Source organism: Pagrus pagrus (assembly GCF_965226575.1).
Source record: "Pagrus pagrus genome assembly, chromosome: 7".
NCBI classification, from domain to species: domain Eukaryota; kingdom Metazoa; phylum Chordata; class Actinopteri; order Spariformes; family Sparidae; genus Pagrus; species Pagrus pagrus.
Genome location: NC_140191.1, coordinates 7,125,758 through 7,139,809, shown reverse-complemented (window position 1 = coordinate 7,139,809; position 14,052 = coordinate 7,125,758). Strand labels below are relative to the sequence as shown.

Genomic DNA, 14,052 nt, shown 5'->3' with positions numbered 1-14,052 from the left:
ATTACTTTTTTTATATGGCTGATGTTCTATTACCACATCCACATTTCTAAAGCACAGACATTGATGAGATTAGAAAAAAAAATCTGTAATCATCCTTGCTGAGAAACTGTACTTTTATCTCATGAACATTTTCTCTGAATTCATCAGGTGGAAACGATGGAGTCTGATATAGAGCTGCTTCTGGAAGCACTGAAAGATTTGAGTGAAGCAGAGCTCAAGAGGTTCAAGAGCAACCTGTGTCCAGTTTGCCTATGTGGAGCCTCACCTGTCAAATTGGTGCAGCAGAAACCAAAATACATCCCATCAGGCCTGCTGGATATAGCAGACATGCAGGGCACAGTGTGTTTAATAGTGCAGTCCTATGGCCAACAGTCTGTGGAGAGGGCCAAAGAGATTTTAAAGACGATGAAAAGGACTGATCTGGTGCAGAGGTTGTCAGACAGCAGCTCAGGACCCAAAAGTAAGACAATAAAGACAAGACATGTTTATAATATATGTCCTCTTCTCTTTACACTTTGAATAAAATAATCTATATTGTAGAGAAAATCAACATAAATCATTAATATATTTTAGGACTAATTATTATTTAAAATCATTTCAGGAGACGGAGAAAAATATCTGTGAAAAGTTAGATGTAACTTTTGATGAGCTTTGAGTTTAATTTTATGTTGAGTGCTTTCTATTGAAATCTTTTTTACAAAGCAGTCATGCCCGATGTATAATTAACAACAATATTTATTTTTAATTCCTTTTATTCTTTCTTTCTCCTCAGAAAAACTCTCTGTGGATGAACACCAGTCTGCACTGATCAACAAAGTGAGTAATATCATATCTGACCATGCAGAGTACAGTTTTTATTCAGTGAGATTCAGGTTTAAAATGAACTCAACATTAATGATGATTATTAAACCAAACATGAATTACATTTGATGTTTCTCACAGAACTGAAGCTGAGATGATACTGAGCTCAGTACTGTTAATATCATGAAGTTTTGAAGTTCCTCAAAGAATTAAACAAAATGCAAAACATGAAATTTAAAAATATCTTCATTGAGTTGCCACCTGTTTCTACAGTTACTCCAACATCTAATGTTGAGATCAGGTGGCTCGTTTCAGTTTTTGACAGCACAGTGAACGAGTTACAGCCTGGAAATGCAAAAAGAGCCAATTACAGATTGTAGGTTAAAGATATTAAAAGGCAGCAGGACATAGGAATCATCCTCTGAGATAACAACCAGATCTTTACCAAATATATCAGTAGCTTAGGTGATCTTGTAGAAAAACACATCTTATAAGAAATAACATTTTCTCTGTGAACATGTACATTTTCCAGGCTGCGACGATGGGGGCTGTTAAAGAGCTGCTTTTGGAAACACTCAATAATCTGAGTTATGAGGAGCAAAAGACCTTCAAGTGGTTTCTGCAGTTCATATTCTTCCAGAGGAGCCTTCCACAGATTCACTGGAGCATACCGGAGAAGGGAGACATGGCAGAGTCACTGGTGGATGCAATGGTGGAGAAATGCGGTCAAAAGTCTGTAGAGTTGACCAGGGAGGTTTTAATGGACATGAACCGGACTGATCTGGTGCAGAGGCTGTCAGAGACCAGCTCAGGACTCAAAGGTAAGATAGGAGGACAACTGTCACATTAATTCATAATAACAGACAAAGACACATTGGTACAAAATCTTTTGAACTCTGGTGCAAAATATCAGATGAAGTTTATAATATAAATCAATGCAACAGCACCGTATAGACCTGCCATGACAGCAACAACACCAGACAGTTGAATTATCACCTGTCAAACACAGTCGCAACAAAAACTGAACCATAGAAACTTCACAGTTAGTTCTACGTTATCTTCAGAATAAAGGAATGACTTTTCCACTCTGAAAAATATATACTTAATTTTTGAAGTGGTAAATCTAGCTAATTTAATTTACTGGTACAAAAAAAAAGAATAATAATAATAAATATGAAATAAGACAGATTACTTCAGAGTTGAATGATTTGGATTTTGACTTTAAAGTATAGATCTGAACGAATCTGAATCTTTGGTCCTTTTCTTTGTAAATGTTGTGTTTTCAAAGGGTGTATCGGCTTGCAATACAACGCCATCAGCCGAGACCAGATCGGGGTAAACCTTTTCAGACGCACCTTCCAACAATCACCCAGTAGTCGTAGATTAATTAATCCAATGCAATTTATTGCGATCCAAAACGAATTCCATAAATCAGGATGCACAATTCTAATTCTAACTATTAGTAAACTGATAGTATTCGGTGGTTAAAAAACTGTATGATCACCCCGTCCGTGTCCAAGTGAAAACACTTCCTGCTTTCCCAGTAGACACCCATTTAATCAATCATTGGGCCACAGATGATACCATAAGCAAATCATAGGGGGAGCAATCATTCAAAATAACCAAGGCATAATACTGTTTCATGAGTATGTAGAATTATATAATAATTCTAAACATAAAAATAAAACGCATAAATACCAGTATTCAAACAGAAACATTTCATATATAAGCAATATGGCTCCAACAAAGGGCTCAACATCTTTTTATTGAAAACACTCTTCTGTATTGGGCCACATCTTGTTTGTTTTTGGTCCATTGAGTTCATTATTACCAGTCTTGTATTGTTAATGGCCTGATAAGAATTTATCTAATGTTGTCGACATAATTTCACATGAATCTGCTGAATTGTCTTTTTGTATGTCTTTGCTTTGACGTACACTACACTCCACTGTGGAGAGAGATAGTCTGTGTAAGTTAATTAATTACAGTGTTTTCTCATTGATTCCCTCTGTGATCTCTGTAATCATGACTTCCTCCCGCCTTCAGTTCACACACCTGAAACTGAAACATTTAAGGCTTTTTATTCTCAGGACTCAGTATTATACTCAAGACAAGTACACATAAAGGTTACACACAGAGTATTTATTAATGCAATAACAGTTGTCATCAACTGTGTTGCAGCTGCTGCAGGTTCGTCAGCTGAAGTGTTTGGTGTGAACACCACAGAGAAAGGTAGGTGATCTATAAACATGAATTAATGTGTGAAATGAGTCCTGTAGTCATTTTAATTCATATGTCAGTGTATGAACAGTTTAACAGTTTAATAGATAATAATATTGTTTATCAGGAGAAACTTGTGATTGATTGTTTATGATGTTACTATAAAGTAGAGTTACTGGACATTTTACAATAAATCATTAATATTAGAATCATTATAGTCACACAGTCTGATTATGTTGTTAAATTAATCATTCATGAGTCTTTTTTATGTTTCCTCTCTGCTCAGAGAAACACTCTGTGGATGAAGATTGGCCTGCACTGATCCAGAAAGTGAGTGATGTCACATCTGTCTGACTTTAAACTAAAGCTAAAATAATTAATCTGTTAGCTCATCAACATTATGATAATCAATAAATCAATTGAGTAATTTTTTTAAAGAAATGCCAATCACTCTCTGGTTCCAGCGCCTGTGAGGATCTTCTCCTTCTCTCTGTTTTGTGACATTATAAACTGAATATCTTTGGGTTCTGGGCTGTTGGCCGAACAAAGCAAGACATTTGAAGACATCATCTTCGACTTAATGAAATTATGATGTGTACTTTAAACAACTTTAACGACATTATTTTATGATAATTATTGTAGTAATAGTTAAAGCAACACTAGGTAGTTTTTCGACCTTAAAATAATGTTTCTAAACTCCGTTAAGTCAGAAAAACGGTTAATAGGATGAATGGTGATGTCTCTGCCTGAGCCTGAGGGGGGTCGCGCCGGCAGAAACCGCACTGTGTAACTTCCCAGAGCCGGTAGGAAACCTATCTAACGTAAAGGCGTCTAGTGCGACCTGCTTTACGGCATACGCCACACGTTTATTCGTCGGTGGATTTAGCCAGCAGCTACTTGGAACTTGGAACCTCCGTCATTGTCCGTTTCGATAGCTTGCGCGTTTTCATGTAGTGACTGTAAACGATGACTAACTTACTAAAACACTATGAGCGTCTTGTCTTGAAAAGTTGCAGAGTCCTTAGTTCATGCAGATAATCAATGTGATTGTTGAACAGTGTGGTCGGGAGGTAACATTAGGCTATTGTTGTTATCGGTAACGTTAGCATGCTACTTACTGTAGTTACTTGTAGATATTACACCAAACACAATGTGAACTTGCAATTGTATTTAGTAACTCCCGAAAACATAGTTATATTTTCAGACGTTACTAAACACATTCACGCCCAAGCGTTGTGTTTTGGAAGTAACTTAGTCGGTGCATTCACTATAACCAACTCGGTATGAGAATAATTCTAGCATGCTAATGTGCTGTGCAGCCTATATGCTAACAAACTACCAACTGCTATCTCTGAATCTAGCTTGTTGTTGGCACTCGGTTGAGGTTTTTTCAGACGATTGTGACCCACTGCCAGTCGAAGTTTTCCCCTCATGTTGTACAATGTAGGTTGCGGCAGGTTACTACAAACACTCTGATTTATTTTATTTTTTTTTAGTTATCAAAAACCTTGTCGGTGGACATGTTTCCAAACGAGGCTTCGTGATTCGCCAGCTCTGTCAACAAATTCACGTGTATTCATTTTCCCCAGGGATGCTCATACAGCGACAGTATTTACGACACTGGTAACAGATAATTGCGCTTCTCAACCAGCTGGGGGTAGTAATGAGTCCAAACTACCTAGTGTTGCTTTAATTGCACTGTTACTTTAAACAATACAGTTCTCATTTAATAGAAGTAGATTCAAAATCATCCTCTATATTATTAATGATGAGCAAAAACAAATTATTTATTTTATCCAAAGGTTTGTCAGAACTGAAGCTGCTTTCAGTTTGTTCTTGTGTTCACATGAGGAAACTCTCTCAGGTAAAATAAAAAGTCATGAACCTGTAAACAGAAATAAAATAACTGTAAAAGCAGATTTAAGTAAATCAATTTGATTTAACAAGGAAGAAAGAACTGTATACACATAATAAAAACAGGTATATGTCACCAGTTGAAATAAATGTTATCACCTTGTGCTGATGTACTCTTACCATATCCACATTACTTAAACAGAGACATTGATGAGATGTGAACAGAAACATTTGTAATCATCCTTGCTGAGAAACTGTATTTTAATCTCGTGAACATTTTCTCTGAATTCAACAGGTGGAATCGATGGAGTCTGTTATAGAGCTGCTTTTGGAAACACTGAAAGATTTGAGCGATGCAGAGCTCGAGAAGTTCAAACATACCCTGTTGAGTCAATCTTACATCATAAAGTTCTCAGACAGCACAATAATGCTGCAAGCACAGACGACACACGTGCAGGACACAGTATTTATAATAGTGCTGAATTACAGCCAACATGTGGAGGAGACAAAGGATATTTTAAAGACGATGAAGAGGACTGATCTGGTGCAGAGGTTGTCAGACAGCAGCTCAGGATCCAAAAGTAAGACAATAAAGATAAAAACATGTTAAAATCATGTAACTGGTATATAACATGTCTGAGTTTATAAGCTTTGTGTTCTGTTTACATTATAAATGATAATAGTTTTAATGTAGAGAAGACACATCAGGTGGTGTACAGAATATATTATGACTAAGAGAGTGGGTAGAAATGACAATTTATATGCCACTGTTGAGGAGGATTAACTGTAATTTTGTTTTTTGTTTATTTTTTCAATGAGGTAATATTTCCTGATCATTTTAATTTAAAGCTGTTAGACCAGTCATCAGTTATGAGTGACTTTCTGCCTCTTCTCTCCTCAGAGAAACACTCTGCAGATGAACACCGCTCTGCACTGATCCACAAAGTGAGTAATGTCACATCTGACTTCATACAACACAGCTTTCCTTCAATAGATGTAAAAAACGGTCGTCATATTTAACATTTTAAATAATGATACGACCCAAACTCAAGATTTACTTATTTATATGTTTATTTATCACAGAACTGAAGCTGCATTCAGGTCGAGCTCTTTAGCAGTAATTTAATATAGTAATAATACACTGCCTGGCCACAAAAATTGGATAATTACTGCAGTGATTAATATGTTTCAGCTGACAACAAGTTATTTAACCCTAACTGATGCAGTGAGAAGCTTCTCATTTCTTAAACAACCATGTCAGAAGATATATCCCGTGGTAATGGAAAAGATGTTACTCTGTTTCAGAAGGGTCACATTATTAGCCTGCATCAAGGAAAGGAAACAACTAAGGAGATTGCTGAAACGACTAAAACTGGGTTAAGAACTGTCCAACACATTATTAAAAGCTGGAAGGATGGTGGTGAACCTTGGTGAATCTTCGAGGAAGAAATGTGGTCTAAAAAAATCTTGAATCAAATGGTAAAAAATCAACAGTAGAACTCACAGCTATGTTTAATAGTGAAAGTAAGAACATTTCCACACCCACAGTGCGAAGAGAAGGGATTAGGACTAAACAGGTGTGCAGCCTTAAGAAAACCACTTATCAGTGAGGCTGATCTGGAAGAAAGGCTTCAGTTCGCTCGGGTGCATAAAGATTGAAAAAACTGTGCCAACTGTACAAGCCTGTGGGGGCAGTGTTATGATCTGGGGTTGCTTCAGTTGGTCAGGTCTAGGTTCAGCAACGTCATGTGCCCAAAAAATTAGGTCAGCTGACTACCTGAATATCCTGAATGACCAGGGGCCTCATGTATCAATGTTGCGTGCGTACGCACAAAAACGTGGCGTACGTCATTTTCCACACTAATGTTCAGATGTATCAAAAGTGTAATGACCGTGGAAATGTGCGGTGCCCCACGCCAGCTTCATGGCTGGCGTACGCACGTTTCTACAGCTATTGTTCCTTTGGCGACACTTTGAGGTGATGCTGGGAAATGTTAATTATGTGAAAACAATTTGTCCTCAGAGTAATGTGCACATCAGAGACACGGACAATTAACACACACGTGTTTGCAATCATATGGATCATAAATCATAAATCATAAAAGCATGCGCAAAGTGATGAAAAAATGCCATTAACAATGGCAGCCTTGGCCTTGTTAGAAGACATCGCAAATGGCAATATCAGACGTGAGAGGGTGTTTAGAGAACGGGAAGATCTGTTGGCAAATGACGACAACTGGCTCATGAGTCGTTTTAGGTTGCCAAGGCCAGTGTTTCTGGAGCTGTGCGCAGAGCTTCGGACCGGCCCGAAACACAGCCAGGGTGGGTGGCTTCTCGGTGAGTAAATCCGTTTAATAGCGCCCCGAATGTAAACCAGCACAATGCCCATTTGGGCACGTGCATTCAAATATGTGCATTTGTTTTTCCCTGGTGAAAATAGAGCGGCAGAGCTATCTAACAAGCCCTTTATTGTCTCCTTGTGTTCAGGATTTGTGTCATTAAATGCGTGCGTAAAGTTGGAGATGTCACACTGCAGTAGCCACGGCGCACTTCTGCAGTCATTAATATAAATGTGATCAGTCTCGTCAATCCTTGTAATGAAGTTGTTTTGTCCTTCTGTCGGTAGCACTTATATATATTATTTCTTTTGAAAAAAGTAATAGTGATTCAATCAAGTGGTGCATGAACAAAGGAAACTAAATCAATTCCACATGTTATTGGGCAGAAATCCTCCGCTTCACCTTCACGTCGGACCATTTTTTATTTTTTATTTCAGTGAGTGTGCGCTGCTCCGACCCCACAACATTCACTGCCTCACACACACTTCTTTTTTGTTTGTGTTTATCCCTGGCGAGAGGCTGCCAAATAATACAGATCTTCGCGTCTCGACTTTATTTAATAGCGTTTCGAGCTCAGACTCAGTGAAGTTGCGCTTCTTCCCTTTACTCATGGTGTAAATCTGATGGTGCAGAGAGGGGAATCCCCGGTGGAGGCCCTATTTAAATTAATTTGCATATTTAAATGAGGGCGTGGACATGGAGGAGTTTAGCACTTCTACATGTGTGCTCAATTCCACGTTGATTGGGATGTACAAAGGAAAAGTGCTTGGATCGATGCGTACGCACACTTTGATACATCTGATTTTTTTTGTGCGTACGACAGTTTCTGGATTCTAGTGTACGCCATGTTTCAGTAGGAAATCCACGCAAGTCTTAGTACATGAGGACCCTGGTTTTTCCATCAATGGATTTTTTTCTTCCCTGATGGCACGGGCATATTCCAAGATGACAATGCCAAAGTTCATCAGGCTCGAATTGTGAGACTGGTTCAGGGAGCATGACACATAATTCATCACATGGATTGGCCACCACTGTGACTTACTTCAGTGTTTGTGAGAAGATGTGCAGCCTGTGAATTAAAATAAATAATACGTTTCTAAGAATTAAAGCGAAACCAGAAACGGTAATACTCTTTTGCTTTGTACATTGTGTTACTTAAAATAAATCAATCAATAGATCAGGAGAACATACTAATCAATCAATAAAAAAGTGCACATACTGCGATCAATCAACAGCGATTACCAAATGGATCAAAAACTTTTGTGATCCAGCTGAAACACCCACGTTTATAATAACATTGACAAGCTTCAAATAGACACATTTGTAATTGTCCCCAGTGGATTAAATAAATGTCTCATGAATGTATTGATTATTTCAGGTAGCAACAATAGCAGCTGTTCAACAGCTGCTTTTGGAAACTCTGAATGATTTGAGTGACATGGAGCTCAAGAAATTCAAGAAGATTCTGCAGTCGACTGTCTCCCAGAAGAACCTCCCAGATCTCTCATGGTTTTTTTATTACAGAGCAGATATAGTGAATCAGATGGTTCACACCTACGGCCAACAGTCTGTGGAGTTAACCAGGGAGGTCTTCAATAAGATGAACAGGAGAGATCTGGTGCAGAGGCTGTCAGACATCAGCTCAGGATCTGAAGGTAGGGTGTGGAAGTTAAAAAAAAAAAAAAAAAATTAATTATTATTAAATTAATATTTGAATATGTCAGAAATGTCAAATGCAGATTGTGGTCTGTATCATTTTAAGCTAAGTTCAAACTATTAGTCCTGATTTTCTGGTCACTGACGTTTTTTGGAGATCTAACCTGACAATAGCCCTACATCAGAGTTATGTGCTAATTAACATAGATGGGTGTAAATACATCAAGTTTCTTGTCATAAATCAAAATAAAATACAAAGTACGAGGATGAGAACATGTATTTTATTAAAATGTAAGTAATATGTCATTTTAAAATACAAACATTTTGACAAAATGGTTCACTGTTCTCAGTTTTGTGTTTTGAGAAGCTGATCTATCAAGAAACGTGTTTAAACTATTGGGCAAAACAGTATCCTGTCGATTATTTTCGCAATAAATCAATTAGTTGTTTGGTCTATAAAATGTCAGTAAATGGTGAAAAGTGTCCATCAGTGTCCCCCATACCCGAAGATGACATTCTCAAATGTCTTTTTCTGTCCACAACCCAAAGACATTCAGTTTACTGTCACAGAGGAGTAACTGGAAACATTTTCTCATTTAAGAAGCTCGAATCAGAGAATTTGGACTTCAACATTTGGTTGCTCTGATTGGTTGTAGGTCTATCCCGTCCAGAAGCATTTTGTTTGTTCCCTGTTGATAACACTCCTTGAAATGGAAAATAAAGAGATTCCCGACTAATCAGATTTGTGAATTGGTCTGGGGATGCCTGGCTAGCAGAGCTATGTAGAATATCATGTTTTACCAGTAAAAAATATGAAAAGTTACCATATAAGTTTATATATCAACATAATGTCATTTTAAGAAAATCCTATGTGTCTTCACAAGGTCCTTCAAGAAGCCTTGAGCATGAGGATTGTGGAGGTGCAATGGTAATTCATTATATTCATTAAGTTGTTCAGTTTATTTGTTCAGTTACGTGATGCTGCAAAACAAGTCCTTTGCACTTACTTGTAAAATGATTGTGCTCTGCAGCAGGACTCCAGTGACTGGACTAAACTTGAACCTGAAGTGAACAGTACAGATGCAGATGAGGCTCCAACTTACAGGTAAAAATAACATCATAAATACTGCGTCACAGTGAACTGGAACTAGAGGAAATATTAAGATTGGCTCTTGAATTCATCACACAAAGAAAACTAAAATCTTTCTGTGTGCTGTTACTGGTTATATCAATGCAAACATAAGGCACATTTATGTACATTTGTTCCATTGTGCCCATAAAACAATATTTTTGTATATACATATATACATTTTTGTATATACATACACAAACTCACTTCTTTTCTTTCCCATGACTTAGCCTTCAGTCTGAAGCAGGACACTTTGAATGCAGTGTCTCTGGTTTGCGCTGGGTCTGTAAGGAGAAGGTCAGTTTCAAGTACCAGTTTTGCCCCTGGGAGGAACCTATGGAGAGGATGGAGAGCAGGAAGTACAGGCTTGCAGGTCCCCTTATTGACATTACAGTCAATGCTGGGAAGCTGGATGAAGTGTACCTGCCACACTGGATCTGCATAGGTAAGTGAACAAGAAAATAATAAAATGATTAAGTAATTATATAATAATAATAATATATATAACTAATTATAAAGTTCTGACAGCATGTGTAAAAAACTGATTTAATCCTTTTCTCCTCACTAATCATGTGTGCTTGTGTTTTGTGCAGATGACAACCCTGAAATAAGAGACGAGTTTGCAGTCCTACACATCGATGACTGTGGAGACGTTGTGGAAAAAGTGGCTGAGGTCACATCGTCCCATGTCAAGTTATCAGAACCAGTTTTTTCTCCAAGAGCGGTCCTGATGAAAGTTGGTGTTCCAGTGAAAATAAACTGTTACATGTTGATATACAAGACCAACACGGCATTCCTGACGCTCCATGTTTACCTGATCCCGTGTGATCCTGGACTACAACAGGTTATTGCACATCTTACTGTCACTAACACGAATTATAATAAGACACAGAATGTTTCACGTCTAAGTTGATAAATACAGACAGACAACGATGTTGATAACTATAACCTTGTCCTTTGTTTTTTTCTTTTACAGGAACTGAACAGGAGACAGTTATCATCTGGATACAAAGCAATCCAAAAGCCAAATCCAGAGAAGTCCCTGAAAATGGGTGATCGCTTCATCCTCACAGCAGATTTGGATGATGCAAAAATTTATCCTGAGGTTTGTTTTGAACTGCTTTTAGATCTTTGGGTGAACTTTGTCTCAGGATGAGTCATCTGAACAACAATTGTTTGTTTTTTAATATCACATCAGCACGTCACAAAATGATCCTGTTTTACTGACATGTTTTGGTCACATACTGCAAGTCCCAGACCCCTTTCAACCTGGACAAATAGAATGGCAATCAGTAGTTTTTCATCAAGATCCATGCATTATTCTGTAAGAAATAAATAGAAATGTCGATCCGACATATCCGGATCAGAACACAAAGTTAACAGGGTCTATTCTGGGGTGAGACCCAACTTCCATCCAGGTCTCGAGGAAATCTGTTCAGTAGTTTTTGTGTAATCCTGCTGACAAACCAACCAACAACAAACAAATTAAAATAAAAACATCTGGCTTTTGTCATCAATTATCAGAAAGGGTACAATCAGCTTTCATTCCAACATCAAATGTGTCTAGTGGGAGAAACTCTCCTGCAAGTATTCAGTGAGCGGCATAACCAGGAAGTCAACCCGGAAGCTAGACAACTTTATTGCGGGCCCTTCACCTGTTGCCACTTTCCCTCACCGCTGTGACATTATTCACCTTTTTTTGTTTCAGTTGCTAGATATGTTCTCACTATCATCACTATTTACTAAACCTCATTTAAAAAACATGTAAAAAAAAAAGAGAGAGCTGGTGCACTTTAGCTCAAAGTTTGACTTTCCTACATTTCCCTTATTTCTTTTTTATTTCTTTTTGCAGAACTTAAAGCTCAGATATAAAAGCAGATTCCCAAATTTCTTCGAAGTCTACATTAAAAAACCGGACACAGACTTCACGCTCAGCCTCGCGCAGAAAAACGAGCGTCAGTCTGTATGGACCCGTGAAATCCGTAAAGGTCAGTTTTCAATCATACCACAAGAGTTTATCTACACAGCCACTTTGTTTTAGTTAAACATACATCATTGTTGAAGCACATGTCCATTGTTAGAAAAGGATCGTGCATCATCCACATTTTCTTTAAATCTGTTGTTTTCTTTCCAGATGAATACCAAAGCACCGGCCATATACAAGGTAAGACATTTTAAGTCATGCGTTTTTAGAGGAACCGCACTTTGGATTTTAGAGTCACAAGATTGCTTCACATTGAGTGTCAGAGGCGCTTTTTATGCTAATGTCTGTTCAAAGGCAACTGTCTACTCACCTGGTTGGTGTTTGTTAAATATTTTAAAATATTAAGATATTTTTATACATCTTAGTATCTGACCTGCTGAATATCAGACGCCCCGGTGCGACCAATGAAAACACCCTGCCGCCCTGACAGGTGTTTGTGATGTTTTTTGTGATGCCTGGCATTAACCTAATGAAAGTGTTTTTCCTCCTCTCCATCCTCAGTGGAGCACTTTGTGGATAAGCACCAGTGTGATCTGATCGCAAGAGTGTGCAATATAGGACCGATCTTGGATAATCTCTTCAGGGAAGGTGTAATCCAACAAGAAGACTACGACACAATCAGGACTATCCCGACCACTCAGGAGAGGATGAGGAAACTCTACAGCGGCCCCCTGAAAGCTGGAGGTCAAGCAGCCAAAGACATCTTCTGCCAAATCCTTGAGGAGAAGGAGTCATATCTTGTCACTGATCTCAGGAGGAAGGAGTCATAAATACTGTGACTGCTTTTTGACCAACCGAGGACATTACCTCTGAGCCTGGCATCGTCACACGGTAACAGAACAATGATTTAACAGCCTGTATGTATGAAAGTGTTCATCCTGGTGCTGTATCTATCTGGTCTTTTCTGTATTTGTTCTTCAGCTTGACTGTCTTCATCCTGTGATTATGTAAAATGAATCTAAAGGTGCTCAAACATTTTATTTAGGATTGTATTGGAGTTTTGTGGGCCAAATACTACCATCACATATCATGTGACAAAATGACCCGAGGTTAAATAAAATATTTTACTTCAGCGTCGCTGAACAAAGAACATCAGTGTTAGTGATAAAACTACAGATTTAATAAATTAACAAAAACAATAAGAACTTTTTGAGTGCGCCTGATTTTGTTTCCCTGCAGATTTTAGATTCTTAACGCTCGTCAATCTACGAGCACTTCTAAGAGAAACTTCAGTGACACCAACAATGCTTTAAGGTGTTAAAGGTGTTCATCTCGCCTTAAGGTGCTAAGATTTACTGGTCATGTTGAAACTCATTTTTGTTTTCCACCTGAAATAAAACTCCAGAGTAGAAATCTCTAAGCCAAGTGAGACATTTTTAAAATTCAAATGTAAACTCAGGTTTGAACTTTGCACAGTAATTGTGTTTGATTTCTGCACTAAAAACTCAAAATCTTGTATTCACTTGTTTTCATTCCTTTTTAAATAATCTATTTTTTTATTTCTGATTTTGATTTTAAACAAATCCAATTTTGACTTTGCACTTATTTTTATATTTTGACATTTTGTGTATTTAAAAAAAAAGTGTTGTCTATCATTTGTTTAAATAATTAAATTGCCTTGATTACTTAATTCATGGTGTTTTGTGTTTATTTCTCACTAATCTAGCGACAGCATTTGATTCAGTATATTTTGTAGAATATGGCCAGAATTTGAAGGCAGCTCCAAAAACATAGGAGGCATCACCAGAGTGAACCCAACGCTGCTGATCTTTGCTTGCTGAACTTAAATATATCCAGAGCATCACGCTAGATGTCACTCAATAAAATAGCTTTCACTAGTTGGCTACTGTTGGATAATTAGCTCATGGCCCTCGAGTTTTTCTGGACGTCTGATAACGGGAGTCACGGCAGGCGACGGGGTCCAGCTCAACTGAGTTTGGCTGCCTGATGTAAGAGTGATCACAGCTGACGCCAAACTGGGACTGAGCACAGCCTCCAAAAGTAACTGAGGTCAGTTTGATAACAGGGGATACAGTACGGAGGTGATTTACAGCGGCTCTGACCAGGAC

General features: G+C 37.9%; 1 protein-coding gene across 8 annotated transcripts in view; it reads left to right on the top strand.

Annotated features, from left to right (window-relative positions):
• Positions 1-13,534, top strand: part of LOC311260264 (uncharacterized protein) — a 55,543-nt gene extending 42,009 nt beyond the window's left edge. For all 8 annotated transcript variants that reach the window (XM_084357889.1, XM_084357891.1, XM_084357890.1 and 5 more), the window contains 16 exons: positions 148-460; positions 773-816; positions 1,334-1,622; positions 2,983-3,033; positions 3,308-3,351; positions 5,171-5,456; positions 5,777-5,820; positions 8,593-8,869; positions 9,755-9,798; positions 9,902-9,975; positions 10,230-10,444; positions 10,593-10,843; positions 10,976-11,104; positions 11,852-11,987; positions 12,134-12,163; positions 12,485-13,534. In XM_084357889.1, the coding sequence (XP_084214015.1) occupies positions 148-460; positions 773-816; positions 1,334-1,622; positions 2,983-3,033; positions 3,308-3,351; positions 5,171-5,456; positions 5,777-5,820; positions 8,593-8,869; positions 9,755-9,798; positions 9,902-9,975; positions 10,230-10,444; positions 10,593-10,843; positions 10,976-11,104; positions 11,852-11,987; positions 12,134-12,163; positions 12,485-12,753 (2,496 nt within the window). In that variant the 3' untranslated portion in view covers positions 12,754-13,534. The remainder of the gene's footprint in view (positions 1-147; positions 461-772; positions 817-1,333; positions 1,623-2,982; positions 3,034-3,307; positions 3,352-5,170; positions 5,457-5,776; positions 5,821-8,592; positions 8,870-9,754; positions 9,799-9,901; positions 9,976-10,229; positions 10,445-10,592; positions 10,844-10,975; positions 11,105-11,851; positions 11,988-12,133; positions 12,164-12,484) is intronic.
• The last annotated feature ends 518 nt before the right edge of the window (positions 13,535-14,052 follow it).